We start from the raw sequence: 23,314 nt of genomic DNA on the forward strand, positions 1-23,314 counted from the left end.
ATTTGTGTTCTGCTGAAGAAACAAACACACCTATATGTTGGATGCACTGGGGGTAAGCAGATAAACATCACATTTTCATTTTTGGGTGAACTATCCCTTTAACTGCTGTTTGTGCTTTGACTTTGAGGAGTGTCATTCCAGCAGCGCTCACACTTCAGATGATCAATGCAATCCGTCACAGAACGTTCTAGTTAGAAGAATAATGTTCTAGTTACTAGGGTATTCTAAAGGGATTTATAGGTAGTTATTAGGGTGTTGTGGGTGGTTTATAGTGTGTGGGTGGTTACTAGAGTGTTCTGGGGGGTGAGGTTATTAATGTTTGCATGTGCTTCATGTTAGTGTGATCATTCATACTGAATCTGCAGTGCAAACAGTACTGGTCAAGTTACCTATTACTTTGTTCAAATCATCAAGTATGAACCTTAGCAAGTGCAAATTAATTAAAAAAACTTTTCTGAGCGAACTAGTATGGTGCAGTAATAGTGCAGCGTGAAATGGGAGCGGAGTCCACCCTACTGCTGCCGCAGGGAGAAGAGCTTATCAAGTGGAAACAGTGCTACGGTGGGGGTGGTGCGTGCGTGTGTGTGTGTGCGTGCGTGCATGATACAGAGAGATTTCCCAGTCATGGAGAGGAAACCCTGCCTTGACAACATGCCAGCAGTGCTGCGTGGGTGTATTTGTGTGCCACTCCAAAAACGCTTCATTTGAGGGCATGCCAGAGCCGCTCAGTGAACAGATAAAGACATTAAACGTTTTTATGATCTCATATCTCCTCGGTATGGCCCGTCCAAGTACCGCCGCTGCTTCACGAGGCTCAAAAGAGATTACATGACTAATCATGGTAGTTATTAAGCTCATCTTTCCTGTCTTTTCACCACGGTCAGCTTTGATCTATCCAGATCTACCTGTGGGTAATGAGTTTAGGAAACCGTGTCAAATAGATAAGCTTTGTCTTCTGTTCCCCGGGCAGCTGGACAATGTAGACGAGCAGGCTGCACAGATCCGCAGAGAGCTGGACGGGAGACTGCAGCTGGCCGAGAAAATAGCCAGAGTAAGAAACCTTCTATCTTTACATTAAAATCACCAATTTTTTTCCTAGATTTTGTGTCTATTTATATGCGCCCATATGTGTTTTAATTACTGTAGATATCATCTTGTGAGGTGGCATTAGTTCATTATAGAGTGCACATCAGTGTTTCCCGGTTCTTCTTGATCCATCTGAAAGATTCACTAAAGTCTCGAACAAGCCATTTAGCCAGTCAGACTCTGTGAATCATATCGCCTTGCGAAAGTATCCGGCCCCCTTGAACTTTGCGACCTTTTGCCACATTTCAGGCTTCAAACATAAAGATATAAAACTGTAATTTTTTGTGAAGAATCAACAACAAGTGGGACACAATCATGAAGTGGAATGAAATTTATTGGATATTTTAAACTTTTTTAACAAATCAAAAACTGAAAAATTATTCGGCCCCTTTACTTTAAGTGCAGCAAACTCTCTCCAGAAGTTCAGTGAGGATCTCTGAATGATCCAATGTTGACCTAAATGACTAATGATGATAAATAGAATCCACCTGTGTGTAATCAAGTCTCCGTATAAATGCACCTGCACTGTGATAGTCTCAGAGGTCTGTTTAAAGCGCAGAGAGCATCATGAAGAACAAGGAACACACCAGGCAGGTCCGAGATACTGTTGTGGAGAAGTTTAAAGCCGGATTTGGATACAAAAAGATTTCACAAGCTTTAAACATCCCAAGGAGCACTGTGCAAGCGATAATATTGATATGAAAGGAGTATCAGACCACTGCAAATCTACCAAGACCTGGCCGTCCCTCTAAACTTTCAGCTCATACAAGGAAAAGACTGATCAGAGATGCAGCCAAGAGGCCAGTGATCACTCTGGATGAACTGCAGAGATCTACAGCTGAGGTGGGAGACTCTGTCCATAGGACAACAATCAGTCGTATACTGCACAAATCTGGCCTTTATGGAAGAGTGGCAAGAAGAAAGCCATTTCTTAAAGATATCCATAAAAAGTGTTGTTTAAAGTTTGCCACAAACCACCTGGGAGACACACCAAACGTGGAAGAAGGTGTTTTGGTCAGATGAAAGCAAAATTGAACTTTTTGGCAACAATGCAAAACGTTATGTTTGCTGTAAAAGCAATACAGCTCCTCACCCTGAAGACACCACTGTCAAACATGGTGGTGGCAGCATCATGGTTTGGGCCTGCTTTTCTTCAGCAGGGCAGGGAAGATGGTTAAAACTGATGGGAAGATGGATGGAGCCAAATAAAGGACCATTCCGGAAGAAAACCTGATGGAGTCTGCAGAAGACCTGAGACTGGGACGGAGATTTGTCTTCCAACAAGACAATGATCCAAAACATAAAGCAAAATCTACAATGGAATGGTTCAAAAATAAACATATCCACGTGTTAGAATGGCCAAGTCAAAGTCCAGACCTGAATCCAATCGAGAATCTGTGGAAAGAACTGAAAACTGCTGTTCACAAACGCTCTCCATCCAACCTCACTGAGCTCCAGCTGTTCTGCAAGGAGGAATGGGCAAAAATTTCAGTCTCTCGATGTGCAAAACTGATAGAGACCCCAAGCGACTTACAGCTGTAATCGCAGCAAAAGGTGGCACTACAAAGTATTAACTTAAGGGGGCCGAATAATTTTGCATGCCCAATTTTTAAGTTTTTGATTTGTAAAAAATTTTTTTGAAATATCCAATATATTTCGTTCCACTTCATGATTGTGTCCCACTTGTTGTTGATTCTTTACAAAAAAATTACAGTTTTATACCTTTATGTTTGAAGCCTGAAATGTGGCAATAGGTCGCAAAGTTCAAGGGGGCTGAATACTTTCGCAAGGCACTGTGTGTGTATGTATGTATATATATATATATATATATATAAAGTTGGCCTATTTTTTGTATATTGTGGACTTAGTTAGTGAGCCATCCAGAGCCATCATTAAATAATAAACATTTCATATAAAAAAATAAGAATAGATGTTATTAAATGTAAAACGTTTTTGTTTTTTCCACACAAAAAAAGATGGGTGGAAGGATGGCAAATTGTGCACTAATTGTAAGGTTGACTCAACTGAACGAGTACCTGACAGTCACAATATTCGTTCTGTTTTTTATGCTGCTTCCGATAGGAGAGGAAGTTCCCAAAGTTTATTTCCAAAGACATGGAGATGATGTACGTGGAGGAGCTCAGGTCATCCGTTAACCTGCTGATGGCTAATTTGGAGAGCCAGCCTGTGGCCAAAGATTTCAAGCCCAAAATCAAGCCCAAACTCACACCCATGAACAGCTTCCTGGACATCGGCGATGAGAGCGACTTGCCTCTCTCCAAATCCGACGTAGTGCTGTCGTTTAGTCTTGAGGTAGAGACTGATAAAGATTGCTTTACATCTTGTTTTCATTTTGCATGAAATTTTAAATGTATCACATTACACAGCTACAAAACATTGGAATGGTTGAATAAAAAACAATTTCATTAGAAATTTTCAAAACTACATGCTTTCATTAGGGATGAATCAGTGGGTTAGATGAAAAGCTAGTTGCCAAAAAGCATGCCCACCAAAAGTAGTCAGAAATCTAAATTAAGTTGAAATGTCACTGAATTGTCTGATCATGTGGTCTTTTACTCAGATTGTGATCATTGAGGTGCAGGGGCTGAAATCCGTTGCTCCTAACCGAATTGTATACTGCACCATGGAAGTGGAGGGAGGAGAAAAGCTCCAGACGGATCAAGCAGAAGCCTCCAGACCGCAGTGAGTCACAATGGCAAAAATAAAAGCTATTTCTATTCATCAAAGAATCCCGAAATAAATGCTTCACAGTTTTCAACAATAATGATAATGTTTCTTGAGGAGCAAATCCCATATTAGAATGATTTCTGAAGGATCATGTGACACTGAAGACTGGAGTAGTGAAGCTGAAAAATCAGTTTTGCATCACAGGAATAAATTACATTTTACATATATTCAAATACTGTAGAAAACGGATATTTTATTTTATATTGTGAAATGAATTACAGTATTAGTTTTAACTGTGCTTTAGATCAAATAATAATGCAGTCTTCGTGAGCATAAAAGACTTTAAAAACGTTTTTTTTAAACTTACCAACCCCAAATTTTAAAAAATAAGGTAAACTGGAAAGTAAGGTTAGCAAATTCAAAGGTCAATCCTCAAACAGGGTCATGCAAGGTCAAGGAAAAGGGTGAATAAAAAAACCAATATCCAGTATCCAGTATTATACCATAAATGAAAAATAAAGGTCAAAAATAACACTTCATGAAGAAAGACAGCTTTATATCTCACAATGCGACTCTAAATCTCACAGTTGTGGCTTTATTTATCATAACTGCCATTTTAAATCTTGTAAATGTAACTATATATCACAATGTGAGATTTTATTTATTAACTTCATCTCACCCTTAACTGCTATTTTTTTAATTTATTCTGAAGCAGAAAATGGTGAAACCAAGCAGGAGAGTCAGGCTAGTGTTTTCTGTTAAGGGCTCCCTCTGATGGTTGGGAGTTGCTTTATCAGAAACCCATGCAAGTCCAGGTGCCAGTTAAGAATAATTTGATGAAAAATGATCCTATAAATGTTTCAAATGTTGTCTTTATGTTAACAGCATTTTCAGTTAAGCTTGAAAGCATTTCCTAGACATTCATTCATTATTCAGATACACAATGTGTTATTCTCTAACCTTTTTATGGTCAGTGCTCTATTTTATTTCTGTAGTACGCTGACTTTCAAATCTGTTGGCAACGTCTCAAACTTGCTTTTTATCTTCAAACCTTGAGCATGAAATCCCTCTCATCTCATCAACTCCCCATTAGTGTAGTGACTTGTTTTGACACTGCAGACACATTGAAAATATGCCAGATGTGCAGCTCTGAAGTGCCAATGCGGCTCTGTCACACTTCTGAACCCAGAATGACACACTTTCTGTATTTTACTAAGCGAAACGGTTAAAATGAAGTGTGTAAAAAAGGAAATGAAGTTCTGTTTTAATGACTGAACTTTTTGTCTTTATACACTTGCACTCTCAATGACAAGACACTTAGGACAAACCACTTTAATGTGCATTTTGAAAATGTATAGGAATCAAAGGAATCATTTTCGCCATTGGGACATCCCTAGAGATTGCAGACTCCCTAGCCAGTGTACTAACTAACTAGGAGCTGAATTAGACACACCAGATTTCAGTAACATTATTTACTTAGAAACGTGGACTTTTAATTCAGTCAAATACAGAGTCAATCAATACTTCTCCCCCTCACCTTATTGGTTTTAGTTTATTAGATTCCATATTTTCTCTTTGTAGAGTAGTTGTGGAGTTATTGTGTATTTATAGTAAGTAAATTGTGTTCTCGGGATTTTAAGTGCACTTTGATTGCTGATTTGAACTGATTGCGACTTTGACCAGGTAAATGCAGGAGTCTTTTTCTCAGAGAGCTCTTGAATCAGTCTTACCTCCAGGAGTTCCACTATAGGCACGACATGACAAGGAGGAATTCATCAAGCCTAGATGAGCTTTTCTCGCTCTCTGTGAAAGGCTGGTGGCCTTTAGGAATGGAGCGTTGAGCGGAAAGATGACTGAGATCACATGCACTCATTTGGCCAGTTATTCAGCAATATATTATAAAATGCAGGCAATGAAAGCAACGTCTGGAAGAAATGGCCCATGGATGAACAGCTTGAGATGCAGTGTTGCTCCTACCTTTGTGTTAGATGAAACGTGGGTCTTTTTAGTGTGGGTTATCTATGATGACCAAAAATGTATATGTACAGTTGGTTTTAGAATTATTGGCTCCCTTGATAAATATGATGAATATCGGCTGTAAAAATGTTTATCTTTTTGATCGTTTATTTAAAATAAAAGAGGCAAAAATCAAACCTTTCATTGAAGTAAAAAAATTGAGGGTGGGGGTTGGGGGCATTACATTATGAAATAAATGTTTTTTTTCTAAAATTGTTGGACACAATTATTGGCACCCCTAGAACATTTTTCTGAGTAAAATATAACTGAAGTATATTTTTATTCAGTCTTGAGCTATGACCTCTTGGTCCATAGGAGTTTAAATATGAGGAAACACAAAGGCCACATTCCCTTAATCATCCATCACCAAAGATTATAGTTCTGATTTGCAGCAAAAGATTGTTGAGCTTCACAAAATAGAAAATGGGTGTAAGTAAATAGCTAAAGCATTGAAAATCCCCATTTCCGCCATCAGGGTGGAAGATCCGCCCTTCTTAATAATTAAGAAGATCCAATCAATTAAAGATGTTACAAATCAAAGAGGACGTGTCTATATCGCCCTAATGCACGGTGCGGAGGAGAGTTTGAGTGGACAAAGGCTCTCCAAGGATCATAGATGGAGAATTGCAGAGATTAGTTGAGTCTTGGGGTCAGAAATACTAAAAAAATTATCAAACATCACAAGTTGTTCAGGAAAGGCTTCTAGAAAAGTACCCCATGTCCACGGTTAAATATACTGCTGGATCTTTAATGTTGTGAGCTTATTTTTTGCTGGAGGTCTAGACATCTTGTTCAGAATCATGGCGTCATGGATTCTTGCAATACCAACAGATAAAAAAAATAAAAAAAACACCCCGATCACTTCTGCTATAAATCTTATAATGGCCAGTGGTTGGATCTTCCATCAGGACCATGATCCAAAACAAACACCAAAATCAATACAAATGTGTCACTGAGCACGAAATGAAGCTTCTGCCATAGCTGAGTTCCCTGACATGAACCCTATAGAAAATGAGTGGTGTGAACTGAAGAGAAGAAGCACCAGCATTGATCTGGGAATCCGAAGGATCTGGAGAGATTCTGTATGGAGGAATGGTCTCTGATCTCTATTCAGGTGTTCTCCAAACTCATCAGGCATTATAGAAGACGACTGAGAGCTGTTATCTTGGCAAAGACGTTTCAATAATAACCTAGAGAAAAAACATTTATTTCATAATACAATTTTTTTTCTTTTCTTTTTTGAATGAATAAATGAATGAATGAAAGATCAAAAGGATAAACAATGCATATTTATTTTCACAGCCGCCTTTGCTCATACAGTAATTGCCAAACATGGCAAAATTAGTGGAGGGCTCTGCATATACACTATATTGTCAAAAGTTTTGGGATGTCTGCCTTTACATGCACATGACATTTAATGACATCCCATTCTTAATCCGTAGGTTTTAATATGGAGTTGGCCCACCTTTTCAGCTATAACAGCTTCAGCTCTTCTGGGAAGGCTTTCCACAAGGTTTAGGAGTGTGTTTATGGGAATTTTTGACCATTATTCTTGAAGCTCATTTGTGAGGTCAGACACTGATGTTAGCCGAGAAGGCCTGGCTCGCAGTCTCTGCTCTAATTCATCCCAAAGGTGTTCTGTCGAGTTGGGGTCAGTACTCTGTGCAGGCCAGTCAAGTTCCTCCACGCCCAACTCGCTCATCCATGTCTTTATGGCCCTTTCTTTGTGCACTGGTGAGCAGTCATGTTAGAACAAAAGGAGCCATCCCAAAAAGTTGGGAGCATGAATTGTCCAAAATGTCTTGGTATGCTGAAGCATTGTGAGCTCCTTTCACTGGAACTTAGGGGCCAAGCCCTACCCCTGAAAAACAACCCTACACCATTATCCCCCCTCCGCCAAACTTTACACTTGATACAATACAGTCAGGCAAGTACCGGTGTACTGGAAACTGCCAAACCCAGACTCGTCCATCAGATTGCCAGACAGAGAAGTGTGATTGGTCACTCCAGAGAACACATCTCCACTGCTCTAGAGTCCAGTGGCGGCGTGCTTTACACCACTGCATTTTATGCTTTGCATTGCACTTGGTGATGTAAGGATTGGATGCTGCTGCTCAGCCAAAATCTAAATCGTAAAAAGCCGATCGACTTCATTAGTGTTTCTCAAGGACAAAATATTTATTATTATGTATTTTGTTTTATATGATATGATGATTTTGTTTTATATTGACGTTTAATGTAATGACTATTACAAGTAAAAGTTCTTCCTGTCAGACAGATACGATTATATTATGTTGTAATTAAATTAGAATTACATTTACTGGCCAATGATGTAATTTCCTGGAAATGTGATTACAGAGAAGCATTATTGTAAGGAATTGGATGTTTATTCTAGGTCAGGGGTCCCCAAACTCGGTCCTGGAGGGCCGCTGCCCTGCAGAGTTTAGCTCCAACCTCAATCAAACACACCTGAAACAGCTAATCAATGCCTTTATAGGACCCAGTAAGACATTTATTATCTGGTTCAGGTTTGTTTGATTGAGGTTGGAGCTAAACTCTGCAGGACAGCGGCCCTCCAGGACCGAGTCTGGGGACCCCTTTTCTAGGTCTAGTATTGGCTTTTTGCACATAACCTACAAATGGAAGCATGATGAAACCGATTTTCTTAAAGGTGTTTTTACTTGGGTTTTTTTGTTGTTGTTTTTTGTTGCTGTTCTTCTTTTTAAATCGTTTTTCCTTGCAGAACTCAAAGATGAAACTCTCCAGTGCAGATCTCTTGAGTTTTAAAGATGATTATTCCTCTTAATTAATGTCAGTGGCGGGATTTGAAGACATTAGCATGTAGCACATGAATCAAACTAAATTTAGAAAGTCCTTTTAATGTGAATTATGCATTTCATCATTGTGCTGATTTTTATCGGATGCGAAGAACTGTTGTTTTGTTGCCTTGACAACAGTTTGCTTATTAAATGTTCCTCCTTTCTTGTTTGGGGGGTTCAGACAGCCTCTAGGCGATGAGAGGTCATTTTTAGACCAGTAACAAAAACAGACCTCCCAAAATATCCTTCCACTGATGAAGTTCCCCAAGGCAGATTTGGGCTCTAGATAATGTCAATAAGAGTGAAGACAAAGGGATCTTGTCTGTCGTTGTCATTAGCAAAAGCTGTAGTCGAAACAAGTAATGAATCAAGGTTTAGCTGGTTAGCATTAGCACCTGCTTGTACACGGAAAAAAAACTGTGTAAATTGCATAATTATGGCTGTAAAGAGGATTGTTCTTCATTGGCGGCCATATTTTTCTGAGTGAATCTCATTGAGATGAATGGGAGGCCTAACAGATAGCGTTCTCCAGATATCTCACGCGTACTTGGTAATGTTATAAGGTCGATGGGCACCCAGCCGAGATTCACACTGAAGCTCGGACACCAAAGGCTGTCTAACCAGACAGTGATTCAGCTTTATGATTCTATGTTTGCTGACACACAGTCTAGACTAGCTGTGAGAAGTGTGTGAGTGTGCTGAATCATGATTAAGGAGTTTAATGCTTAATGCATTTGTTCTGCTGGTGTAGATTCAGATCTCATATGCTATAAGTTCAACCAACTGTATAGTACAGTTTATCTGCATTACAGGCCTCGTTTTAGTGCCTGTACTATAGAGACAACATGCTTGGCATGCCATATGACATTCAAATAAATGCTGTCTGTGGGCTTGATTGCTTTAGAAAGAAGAAGAACTGAATTAGACGTGAGAGCCGACTCCTACAGTCAGTTTGCCTCAAGCAAATGTTGGAGTCAGTTGGATTATGTTGTTGTGTGTTTACTCAGCTATAGATATACAATACAATAGATATATACAAGCCATGCTTTAAAATCTTGTTTTTGGGGTTCAAAATGTGTGGGGCTTTTGGAGTAATGTTTTTAGAATCAAGCCATTAAAGTCTTGTTTTTAGTTTTTTAGTCTTTCCTTCTCATTCAAGTCATGTTTTTGGAGTCCATATGTGTGTTTTTAGTCTTGCTTATGGAGTCAAATCTTGCTTTTTGAAGGTTTTTAAGTCGATATTTTAAAATCTTGTTTTAGGGAGTCAAAATGTTTGTTTTTTAATCTTGCTTTTGGTGTCAAGTCATGTTTTTAGAGTCGAGTCAAGTTATGTTTTTTGTTTTTGTTTTTTTGTCAAGCCATTCAAGTCATGTATTTAGAGTCAACCATGTTTTAGTCTTGTTTTTTTGTCACAATGCGTTTTTGTTTTAGTTATGCTTTTGGAATCAAGTCATGTTTTTAGAGTTGCTTTTGGAGTCAAGACATGGTTTTTAAAGGGTTACTTCAGCGATTAGCATATGGCTTTGTATCAGTAGAAACCCTGGAGAATATTCAAATTATTGTGCTTTCCCCCCTCATATCTCCCTGAGACGAGAGATTTATGCATTTTATTTCTGGAAAAATTCCTCCTATGATGCAAAATGACGATTTTTGCATCATAGGAGGAATGTTTGCCCAGAGGCTAAAGACTACAGCCAGCAGAGGGAGCTATTTCCGCATGTTTTGAATCTGCGCATGGGGGATGGGAGATTATACTCAGCTGGCAGGGAGAGAGCTCAGCTTGCAGACAGGATCATTTAAACGGAGCTATGGTGAGCAATGTAAGTCTTTTAACTTCTCAAATTCATTTCTATGAAAGTTAAGCTTGCAAAGGCATGAACTGAAACGCGTGCCAGACTGAACTCCTGTGTGAATGTATGCCGCGAATGTAGTCGTGATTACCTCAGCTCTCATCACTCGTGCAGTTAGTGCTCAGTGCTGTGACACTCGCGCGGTGACTCACTCATTATATTGAACAGACACGTTCAGTTTTTAATTGTAGTGTCTTCTCTAACTCAGTCACAGTAATGAAGTTGGTGGTGTTGGGAATGGCCTCACAGGGCAGCGAAGCATTCTGGGAATTGTAGTCTTTCATCCCCATGGGACAAAAATACATTTTCTGTCTTTTCTCAGTCTAGAAGACACCAAATTCAAAAATAATTTCACATTTCTACTGCATTGATGACCCAGTTTAAATACAGATTTATCTTCCCAGCGCTGAAGTACCCCTTTAAGTCATGTTTTTAGTTTGAGTCGTAGTTTTTAAGCTCTTTGAAGTTTGCAAGTCTAGTTTTGGAGTCAAGTTTTGTTTTTGGCGTCAATTTTATTTTATTTTATTTATTTTTGTCTTGCTTTTGAAGTTGAGTTCGTTTTTTATGTTTAGTTTTTTAGGTAAACTTGTTGTTTTAATGTTGCTTTTGGAGCCAAGTCTGTTTTGCGGTCAAAAATTATTATTTATTTTTTTCAAAGTCATGTTTTTAAGATGCTTTCAGAAACTAAATTTGTTTAGTCTTGCTTGTGAAGTCAAGTATTTTAGTTTTGCTTTGATGTCGAGTCAAAATTAGTTTTTATGTCTTTGAAGTCAAGCCATGTTTAAAGCTTTATTTTTGAATTCAAGTTGTATTTTAAGTTTTTAAGTTAAAATTTGTTTTTAAGTTTTGTTTTGGAGTCTTTTTGAAGGGATAATTCACCGCCGGAAAGATGAATGTGTATTTAAATTGGGCCATTTATGTAGTAGAAATGTGAAATTATTTTAGAAGTTGGTACCTTCTAGACTGAGAAAAGCAAGAAAATGTATGTTTGGCTCATGTGGATGAAAAACAACTACTCCCAGATTGCCCTAAGAGACCACTCCCAAGCCACGCCTACCGGTTACATCACTTGGCCACCGTGGCACCACCCCCACCGTCGTTTTGATTTTTATAGTGATAAAATAGTTTGGTTAGAGAACAGTCACTACAATTAAAAACTGAACATGTCTGCTCAATACAATGTGAGCCAAATGAGAGTCGCCGCACAGACCAGCTAGAGTCAGATCTCAATCATCACGAGAGCGAGGAGCTGAATAACAAGATGATCACGGAAGATTTGGTTTCAAAATAAAATGTAAAAGGGCCGATTTAAGTGTGTTTGTCATTGTACCATTTAGTTTTTGTTTTTCATTAAGAATTATTACACAATTCAAGCAACCCGCCCCCCGGATTGGCATTAATTCTAAACCAAAGCTAAAAAGAGTACGGCCACACGGGCATTCATTCACAGCTTCAGGGATATTCATTGACGGCCGCACAGTGCGCACACATTTACGGCCACACTGTCTTTCATTCTCCTCACCACTCCATTATGAATTTATATGCATTTACATTCTGTGAGTGGGATGCCACCCCCTATGGGCGTGTTGAAAACATGCGGAAGTAGCTCCTACTACTGGCTGTAGTCTCTAGCCTCTGACCAAAAAAGCCTCCGATGACACAAAATGACGAAGTGCGATGAGTTCTTAAAATATTTTGAGAAGGTCTTTAAAAAGTCTTAAAAAGGTATTGAAATTAACTTCAGGATTCCTGCATATACCCTGTTTGAACCTTTTTATTAGTGTCATAATTGTTTAACGCCGAATAAACAGTTTAAACACTGAGGAAAAATTGCCTTACAAAAACAAATAGATACCTTAGCATCCCACATACTAATTTAATCAAAGGCAGGAAATATTCAGCAGGCGCTCCATTGTGGGTCTGGAGAAATGGGGAATGCAAAATGAAGTCTCCTATTGTGAAGGCTGATTTGTTTTCTTCTGCTACAGGTGGGGCACACAAGGAGATTTCACCACCACACACCCCCTGCCCGCGGTCAAAGTCAAACTCTTCACCGAAAGCACGGGAGTCCTGGCTCTGGAGGACAAAGAGCTGGGCAGGGTGAGTCTGTCCGTCCGTCCATCGCTGAGGTTTACATCAAGCCTCCACAATGTGCTCAATTATTAGCTGATGTTGCGGGAACAGATGTTCCGCACACAGTGTGTGAACCGCGACGTGCGTGCACGTGTCCGTATGTGTGCCGAGAGGAAAGTGAGCTACAGGCGAGGAAATCTCTAGTCATTAGGGCTCACGCTCCCACAGTAACAGATGGAGACTCCCCATTAGAGACTCGCACCAAACAGACCGCACCTCCTCCGTCTCTCTCCTATAGTAACCCTCTTTTTCTCTCGTCTCCCGCCATCCCCTTCACACTTATTTCTCCAGCTGCCCATCCAGGTGTATCAGTCTCAATTATTTGCTTCTCTTTTTCTCTCTCTCTCCCCCTTAATGTCTGTTGATCTGTCTAGGTGGTCCTTCACCCCACCACAAACGGGCCCAAAACGGCAGAGTTTCACAAGATGGTAGTGCCTAAGAACAGCCAAGACGTGGATCTGAAAATCAAACTGGCGGTTCGCATGGACAAGCCCCCCAACATGAAGCATAGCGGGTACGTCTATAATGATGCTCATATCATGACCTCCACGATCTGTATGTGTGTTTATGTTTTACACACAGACATTAGAACTACAAAATGAAATTACATGGATAAATGGCATTTATTTCAAAATATAAGGGTATTTTCTCACATGTGGGGAATGTGTATTATTTTATGAATACAGAATTAATATATTAGTCCTTAGGTAAACTAAACTGTAATATTAATATATACCATATATCATTTGTTTAGCATTTGTTTGAACAGGGTTTTTTTCTTAGATGGAAAAATAACAAAACCCATTCAGCTAAAAGCTAGTTTACGTGAACTCGGTACATTGAGAAAAGTGTGATTATAGTGCCATCTTGTGTGTGGTGATTGTATGTTTCATATATATTCCCCTCTCACACATTTAGTTTTGTGGACTAGCAGGAGTGTCTCAGGAAATGGTACTTGTCTGCCACACTGACACCCCCAAGATTATTCATAAAATCCTCAAAACTAGCTCTATCTACTATTACTACAAATGTTTTGTTTTTGTTTTTTGCTCAAGAAGTCAGATTTGGTATATTTATTAAAAAACAGGAAGGCATGGGAGAAAAAACAGATGACAAATAATTTAATTTAATTGTAGATAAATAATCAACATGCAAATGAATAGCATCATTAAATAATATGAACTAAATACAATGGCAGCATTAAACATAAGTAAATGAAAAATAAAAGAAGAAACAATCAAATTAATTGAATTAAAAACACAAAATCCGAATTCTTGATCAGCAAATTGTAAAGGCAACAAAAGTACAAGGGAGGAAAAAAACATAACAAATAAATAATTAACATTCAAATAAATAGCAACATTAAAGGGATAGTTCATCCAAAAAAATGAATTAGTCCATAATTTACTCACCCTCAAGTCATCCTAGGTGTATATGACTTTCTTCTTTCAGACGAATACAATCAGAGTAATATTAAAAATGTCCTGGCTCTTGCAAGCTTTATAATGACAGTGACTGTTGGGTCGTTTTTGAAGTCCACAAAAGTGCATCTATTATCATAAAAAGGGTAGCAGTTTTATGATGGATAGATGCACTTATGGACTTCAAATATGACCCAACAATCCCTGACATTATAAAGCTTGCAAGAGCCAGGACATTTTTAATATAACTCTGATTGTATTTGTCTGAAAGAAGAATGTCATATACACCTAGACCTAATTTTCATTTTTGGGTGAACTATCCCTTTAAATAACATAGTAAAATGTGGCAACATTAAACATGAGTAAACAAACATTAATGTATTTTTTTATTTGCTGGCCAAGAATTCAGAATTTGTATTTTTAAAAGCAACAAAAATATTAAGAAGGAAAAACAGATTTTATATATATATATATATATATATATATATATATATATATATATATATATATATATTATAAATGTAAATGTAAATTGCTTTTCGCCCTCTTTTTATCTACCTAAACAGCCATGTTTTTAATCAAATATATTGTAAATGTTTCGTTCATTTTAAGAGAAAAACCTGCTCCTTCTGTCTGTTGGTTTTTACTCATCCAGTATGAGCCCTGTCAGTAAATGCCACAGTTTCCAAAAGCGAGTAGCACCAGAGAAGATGTGCGGGACCAGCTGCTAGGGGCCTTCTCTGAGCGGGGCGAGGTCAGGGGTCAGATCAGTGCCATCGGCCTGCTCATTACACAGAGGCCCTGCGTGATTCCTCTATAGAGCAGCTCCCTGAGAGGCATGTCCTAATTGGCAGAAGCCTCTTCAACCTGGAATTACCTCTTTAACAGACCTCACAAGACATTGCAGAGGAGGACCACTTACATGCTCAGACAGATACAGACTCTCAAGCCATTCTCACATGTACACATGTTGGTAATCAAATGTATATAATGAACAATATTTAATTGCTTACTTTACCCTCTTCTTATTTAGTCACCATCTTCTGTTTTCTTTTTCCACAACATCCGACAATATTTTGAATGAATAATTGCTTAAATTTCAGCCTGTTCCTCACACAAATGTGGCTTCGGAAGACTTGGAATATGCCGCAAAATTCAGATACATTTTTTGTGATGCTTTTTGGCCTTATGATACTCATTAAACATACAAAACATTTAAATTGAATGATTGACCAGCAAACTAAATTAATTGAAGTTGGTATTTGTAAAAGCAAGGAAAAATTACAAAAGAGGGAAAACCGATTGTTAATTAGAAAAGAAACATTCGAATAAATAGCACCATTAAATAACATTTAAACGGAAAAGAAAAAAATACATTCATTTTATTTTGTATAATTTAATTTATGAATTTTAATTAATTAATGTATATTATAAAAGCAGCAGCATTACAATGGAGTAAAAAAACAAATTTTAAACTTAAACATTGAACATTGAAATAAATAGCAACATTTAAAAAATATTAAACATTAAACCCAAATGAACAGAAATAAAAAAAGGTTTTCTGGTCAATCATTTAAATGTGGTATTTATAAAAGCAACAAAAGTACAACCGATTACAAATTAAAATGTATAAAATGAACATTTATTAATAGCATCATTAAATGACATTTAAATAAACATTTGGCAACAGTTAACATAAGTAAAAAATAATAATAATTAAAAAGCATTATAAAATGTATTTATTTTTAAATTTTTCTAGTCAAAAATTATGATTTTTTATTTATTTATAAAAGCAGTAGCATTACAATGGAAACTTAAATAATGAACATTCAAATAAATAGCCACTTTTAAAAAATATCAACAAAAACAATTGGCAACATTAAACCCAAGTTAAATCAATAAAGAAACTATTATAAAATGGATTTATTGTTGTTGTTTTTTTGGTGAAGAATTAAAATTTTACTGTACTTAAAATTAAAAATGAAAAAATGAATATATAAAATAGCTAATAAATAACATTAAATTAGTATGTGACCTTCAACAGGTCTTATGCTCCTCTTTTGAGATTTGCAAGACCAAAATCGTAGCATTTCGGTCTTTGGTGTTGTCCAATTACCCATATACCCACACACATCCACCAAACAAACACCTGATGACTGTCCCAGTGCATGGGAAGAGAGGGAGCGGCATTTTCAGGTTGAGTGCACCCCATTAAAAAAGCCATCTGTTTATCAGCAGAGCGAATTGGGAGGCATTGAGTTCTGTGGAGTGACCCAGCGTGGCCCTGAGAGAGAGAGGGAGAGAGCGAGAGAGAGAAAGAGATGCCAGCTCTAGTCTGATCAGTCTGTCTCTGTCTCACTTACGCTCACTGGCGCGCGCGTTCCTTTTTTTACTTCTTTTTGTACCCCTTCAAAACCATCTTTGCCCTCATTCGTTTGAGGGCCAGGGCACACATTAAAGCCCCTTTTACACATTCACATTTTTCTCTCATAAAATCTCCTTTAACCTCAGCTTTCGGTTGCATTCGTGACTCGTTGATTGGTGTTATTGCATGTGATATTTTATACAAAATATTGCTATGTCAGAGTTTAGTTTAGTTAGACAATTTTAATATTATTTACATACTATTGGAAAATGTATTCATATTTTGAATTGATGCTTATTTTTATATTTAAGTTTTCATTTTTATAGCACTCAATCATATTTCAAATAGTTTTCAACTTTTTAAGATCTAATATTTGTGTTTTATTTTATTTTAGCTTTATTTCAAACAGCCAAAAAAATATTTAGTTCACAGTAACACTAGTTTAAAGGGATAATTCACCCAAAAATTGTAATTATCCCATAATATACTCACCCTCAAGTCATCGTAGGTGTATATGACATTCTTCTTTCAGATGAATACAATCAGAGTTATATTAAAAAATGTCCTGGCTCTTCTAAGAATTCTCATTTTTGGGTGAACTATCCCTTTAAGAGCAAAGATGCAACGTTTTGATTTTCTAGAATAAGTCACTTATCTGCAAATTATTCATGAATCTTTTTATTGTTGTTATGTATGAATGCCAATGTGTTTACTAATGACTTTACACCACAGTGAAATCCGTTCTGCTTGTGTTTCACAATTGTGGCCCAATGAAAATTGTTTAATGTGCAATTCTTCCATTCAACCACATGGTGGCACTGCTACCATTGTAATAACATCTAACATTAATCTAACTTTTTACAGGCATATTGGCATAAACTGTGAGGTTAACAGTTCAGTATCGTGTTTAAAATCTCAATACAGTATCTTAACGTGCATTGTGCATTTTATTAGAGGTGAACATATTGACTTTTCCCCGGAGGTTGGTGGACCCTGAGATCAGGACGTGGCAATTTAAAGAAAGTTTTTATACGAGGCTTAGCACTTTGAAGAAATTACAGCAGTCAACATAGTGGTTTTATTTAGCCAGTGTTGTGTTTTATGCTATTATAATTTATAAATCAACCATGTCATGTTAATTTCTTGATGTGTGAAATTAAGTAGACTGAATTAGGCTAATCATGTCAAGCATTTTAAAGTTGTATTATTGCAGCTCTTTTCCACCCACTGACTGGTTCTTATCTGCACCACTGTTAGGAAAACATCACCTCTTTCATTCTAATCAAATAAATGAGTTTTTGTAGAAAATTATGATCATTTATCCGATGCAGATAGAGCGAAGTCGGCTGGAAAGTGCCTGTGGCGCGGCCCGTTCACCCGGAGGTCGTCCTGCCCGCTGTTTGCCGGCCATTGTTGCCGTCTAAATGGGATCATGTGTATCAGAAAGGTGTCGGAGAGTGAGCTGAAAATCACTTTCACAAGTGGATGATTACCTCTGCCACATGTTAACCCAGATTGGCCCCGCTTCCATGCACTCATCGCTCTCTCAACCTTGACTGGAGTCCCCCCCCCCCACAGGCCCTATGTGTCCATTTATGAAGAATTGATTTCTCCTCACCCATATTTCTGCACACATCCTTCTTTTTTGTTATTTTTACAAGAATGCGTGTTAATCAATAGCCTACGATTCTCCGCCATTGAGTGAACGTGATAGAATTCAGGCTTTTGGGAATGAATGGATGGCAGCTTAAATCTGTCTATATGGGTTTTAATCTTAATCATGGTCTGTTTAACATGATTATTTTTTACCTGTTTCTGCTGTCAATTCGATTAATCCATGACACTCATCGTAATGTGTTTGTGTATTTTCTGTAGGTATCTTTACGCCTTAGGCCAAAGAGTCTGGAAGCGATGGAAGAGGAGATATTTTGTGCTTGTTCAGGTGGGCAGACATCCTAATTATAGCTTTAGATTTCAATTGAATTCATTTGTTGCGAAAATTTAGTTTTAAAAATATGTTGCGACGCATTGAAGAGATTCCACATGGGCTGAAACGTGATGTTTTTAGACACTTTTCACTTGGCAAAAGTTAAATTAAAGAGGTATTTTGGGATTTCTCAGTGCGCCGACAACTTTTGTTGCAGAAATAAAAACACGTATTTCTAATGGTTTTCATGCATTATGGATGTCATTTTCTAGTGTTTATTAGAGCTTTGTAACACCATTGGTTTAATAAAGAAATAAGCTAAATCACTATCATACATAAGCACAATTTGCCTGAGGTGGCAACATTTTACAAGAGAGAGAGAGAGAAAATGTAATAATGTATAATTTATAATGTGATGTTAATGTAAAATGAAAAAAACTGGTATCATTTGAATTCTTGTTTAATTTGGTGTATATCACACACACACACACACACACACACACACACACACACCCTCTTCCCCCCCTCTCTCGTTCAGGTGAGTCAGTACACATTTGCCATGTGCAGTTACCGGGAGAAGAAGTCAGAGCCCCATGAGCTGATGCAGTTGGACGGGTATACGGTAGATTACTCCGATCCGCAGCCAGGTACACTCACACTTCAACACTAACCAGTTATTTAGTAACTCAGATCAAATGCTTCTGTGGGCATTAAGATCTAATTTCCCAATTGGATGAATAATCATGGTTACAATACCTACAGTGACCTCTGTCTTGAATTGTGCATTTAAAATAAAGAAATGACTTGAGTACAAACTATTAAAGAAAGCGAGAATCGATTTAATTACAGAGAACGAAATAAAAGGGAAACAGCATTTATAGATTCAGAATATTCTGTATTAATAATAATAATAATAATAATTAATTCAACGTGCCTTAAGGTACTATGGTAATACTTTTTATATGTAAAAATATAAAAATGTATTATAAATATTTACAGTGTCATTTTGTACATTCTAAATAAATTGTCATTGAGATTTTACATTTATTATCTTCATAAATATATTTATAACATGCATATTTTATAATATACAAATAAAATATTGTATATTTATAACCTAATTTTATTGAAATGATCTCAATAGCAGTTTATTCTTATGTGAGACAGTTCTGGCCAAATAATTTGGTTACACTTGATTTTAAGGTGTCATTATTACAGTGTAATTATATATTTAAGCACTGCGTGCTATTAATTAACACCATATAATTGTTAGTTAGTTACTTGTGATTATGCATAATTTACTGTTATTACTCTGGTAAGTACATGTAACATATGTAACAAGGACACTATAAAATAAAGTATTACTAATATTTTAGATGTTTTGGTAGCACTTTATTTTACAGTCCTGTTCCACGTGTTCATACTATGTACTTATTATTATAGTAATTACAATAACTACGGTAGGTTATAACCATGTACTAACCCTGAACCTACCCATGTAGTTAGCGTATATCACTCATACTTTCTTAGGTAATTACACTGTAAGTACACATACTGTAAAATAATAATAGGGTTACACTTTATTTTAAGGTGTCTTTGTTACATATATTTAAGTACGTAGTATCTATACGTAGTAACGTGTAACAAGGACAGTTATTTTTTTATACAGGGTTTAAAGCAACTTTACCTTGAGATCATCAACTGAACAAAACACATTATAGTTATTAATGTTGTATTAGATGCATAAACTGAGCAACAAAAACACACGTCAGTTTTTTCTGGCGAAGCGTTCTTAGATTGACTGATACAGATCAACCTTTCTGCAGGTCTTCAGGGAGGCAGAGCGTTCTTCAGCGCTGTCCGAGAAGGTGATCTGGTGGTATTCGCTAGCAATGACGATCAGGACCGCTCTCTTTGGGTCCAGGCCATGTACCGCGCCACTGGCCAGTCCTATAAACCGGTAGCGCCCGCCCAGAACCAGCAGAACTGCAGAGGAGGAAACGCCCAAAAAGATGCCCCTGTATCCTTACTCAGTACGTAACCTTTTATTTATCTCTTCGGGGACAATATGATCACAATAACTAAACATCTTTGAAAGACATTGCAATGCATTGTGTTCTGCTTGATTTCATTTTTTTTTTTAAACCTTCAAAGGTTGCTAATGTGTAAAAATGAAGAGAAAGTGGGCTCTTTTTCTGCCACCTTCAGCTGCCCCCTCCTAAATGGACTTTGAAATCGGAGGTTGTGGTGGCCAGCCATCGATCCATTGGGCCGCAGCACACACACAAGTCTAAACAAATGTCAGTGGGGGGCTTGAATAACCCAAACACTGCTGCTGAGTGAAAGGAGGAACCCTTACACAACCGAAATGCTCCAGTTTGCTCACTTTCAACAAACAGAGAGTGAGCCGAATGAGGTTTATATCATTATCGCTCCTGAAGAACCGCTCAGAGAGCTACAGGGCATTCATTTAGTGCAGAACCTTATCTAAGGGCTGAGGAACATGCTTTAAAACTAACGTTTCGATTGAGAAATACAACCTCAACTGGTCATATGTATGAAATCACTATAAATCATCTTTCTATGAGCACTGATGGTGATTAAAAACACGAAATGGCTTTGAGTTATGAATAATGTGTCTTCCTGAAGTGGCTCTATCCTTGCAGGCGCCACCATTGACTTTCATAAACCGTTTTTCAAGGTCTCGTTTCTCTTGTCTTACTCTGCCTCATACACAGTCATTATCTGATGCATCTTTTAATGTAAAAGTCACCTCGAATGATGGTGAATTGAATGACAAAGAACATGGAAAGAGCATGGAGAAGTTCCTCAGTGGCCGTCGGATCAGGGAAACCGCAAGATCGCTCGTTCTTACGGTACAAATACCATTGAAGCTGTTGATAATCGTGGCTTTCGGCCAATTAAAAGGTCATGCATTCTTTCAGAAATACTTTCATTTTATTGTGTATTGAAAACGAATTTCAAAATGCCACTAAATGAAGCCAACGAATTCAGCTAAAACCCAAAAATCCAGACCCATTTGACGTTTCGCTTCAGCAGTCGATGAAGTTATTAACTCGCCCTGACATTGGACTTCCCATCACTGATTGATTCGCTCAGATCTCAGCTCTGAGCTGTCTCACTGCCTTACACTCAACGGCGACCGCCGTCCTCTCATAGACAGATCTGTGTTTTCCGTCGAAGGCTCGGGTTTCATATCCAAGCGCGTGAACGCCGATGTCCTGTCCTGCTTCATTAGTCTTTCCAACTCTGGCTGGTTTCACTTGAAGCGACCCGCCAGGCCGTACCTGCGATATCGCCACCCCCCCCACCCCCCTCTGCCGTGTTGATACCTGTCATAAAGCTCCTGTCCGCCTTGTCGGGAGATGTCAGATGGATGTGACTGCTGACGTGACCGCCTGCCTCTCCTGGACCGGGAAGCGCACAAGGCACGTTCCCGGCCCCTTCAGCTGGGATTAAAGACGACGCACCCCCTCCACTCTGAGTCCGTCCACTTGTCCGTGGACTTAAAGTTGACACGGATCAATGTGCTGCTCCTGTCAAACCCCATCCGTCACACTCGCAACGTGGATCAATACCACGCCTCGCTCCTCTTTATCTCCTTTTGTCTCTTTTCTATCCCTTTCTCGATGTAATGAACTTAAAATGACCTACATCGAATTAAAAGGACGGACAATGGGCCGACTCGATTGTCGATTGGAGATCGTACTTCTGCTCACCCAACAAGTGATGGTTTTGGGGGGAACCAACAAATGCCCACACTGCTTCCAGGCACATCCAGGGCTTTTCCCCATCAATATGAAGTCGTTGGCATGCCAGAAATGGCAGCGTTAATAAAAGCAATCACTAATGCTCGTCTCAAGAAGGTGCCGCTGGCCATGGAGGCGTCAGGAGATGTGTCTCAAAAGCCTTGGTCTTTTGTGGTCCTTGAGAAGCGAAGGCCCTCGCTCCGCACATGCGGGCTCTCAACACGCCGCCAGCGAGTGTTAGGCTTTTCACAGACCTCCCATTAGCCCATTTTGAGGACGTTTGTGAAAGGACTGGAAATGAACTTGGGCACACTTTTAGTGCTTTCTCCTGCTTTTTCTGCCTCGCGTCTTTCTTTCCTCTCCCTCTTTCTCCGACTTGCCCTGACCCCTCGGCCCCTTCGCATCATGCCTTACGCGTCGGCTTTTTTTCTCTCTCTCTCTCCCGCATTCAATTTCCTCGTGTCAGGGAGTCTGAATGCGTACGTTAGAGACCGTCAGCGGACGCGTGGCCGCTTTCGTCCTAATTACAGCGCTCTCACAAAGGTGAGCTCCTTTTACTCAAGGTCGAGACTCAATCAGCGCGGTCTGAACGAGTGACATCACTTTCATACAACTCACCTGTCTTCACCAGCCACCGAAGAAACCGCTTTAAGTGCTCGGGAGTCACACATTATTGTTTATATGCCGTTTCCACACACGTTTAATGCGCTAAAGATCATGACATTCAGCCCATTGTGGCTCAGCGAAGGACACGGAGTGTTTTTTAGCTAGATCTGCCCTTTATTTTAAAAGGCTGAAAGCTGGTTTGAATGCGAGAGGTGTTCGATTGATAAATTAGAGCACTTCGGTGCCGATATTTATGTGGGCATGTGGACAAAGTGCTAATATTTTACAGCAGTTTACAGACACGCTTCCCTAACGTTTCAGAGCGCCTGCCAGTTTTTGCAGCTGAAATGCGGAAAACTGAATTTCACAGCATAGCTTTGGCCAAAAGAGGTGAAATACAAACACTCGGGATGTGTACGAAGATGGAAGACTCTGTAACCAAACACAGATTTCAGTCTTTTACACAGCGTTTCAAGGTGTGAACCACACTTCCGTGCCATAGTGTTATATATAAAATTGTTTAAGATATCATTTACCCTTTTATCTGAAGCTGGGCATGTTAACAACGATGAATTTGGTCATAAGCTAATGTTTTTTTTCTTTTTGCTCTAATGAATCTTAATGTATTTACAG

General features: G+C 38.4%; 1 protein-coding gene across 10 annotated transcripts in view; it reads left to right on the plus strand.

The window, feature by feature from the left end:
- Window positions 1–23,314, plus strand: part of cadps2 (Ca++-dependent secretion activator 2) — a 194,676-nt gene that overhangs the window by 104,040 nt on the left and 67,322 nt on the right. For all 10 annotated transcript variants that reach the window (XM_067436987.1, XM_067436992.1, XM_067436988.1 and 7 more), the window contains exons 4-11: window positions 971–1,051; window positions 3,169–3,399; window positions 3,668–3,789; window positions 12,448–12,559; window positions 12,967–13,106; window positions 18,254–18,320; window positions 18,844–18,952; window positions 20,132–20,338. In XM_067436987.1, coding sequence (XP_067293088.1) covers window positions 971–1,051; window positions 3,169–3,399; window positions 3,668–3,789; window positions 12,448–12,559; window positions 12,967–13,106; window positions 18,254–18,320; window positions 18,844–18,952; window positions 20,132–20,338 — 1,069 coding nt within the window. The remainder of the gene's footprint in view (window positions 1–970; window positions 1,052–3,168; window positions 3,400–3,667; window positions 3,790–12,447; window positions 12,560–12,966; window positions 13,107–18,253; window positions 18,321–18,843; window positions 18,953–20,131; window positions 20,339–23,314) is intronic.

Source organism: Pseudorasbora parva, chromosome 25, assembly GCF_024679245.1.
Source record: "Pseudorasbora parva isolate DD20220531a chromosome 25, ASM2467924v1, whole genome shotgun sequence".
NCBI classification, from domain to species: Eukaryota; Metazoa; Chordata; class Actinopteri; order Cypriniformes; family Gobionidae; genus Pseudorasbora; species Pseudorasbora parva.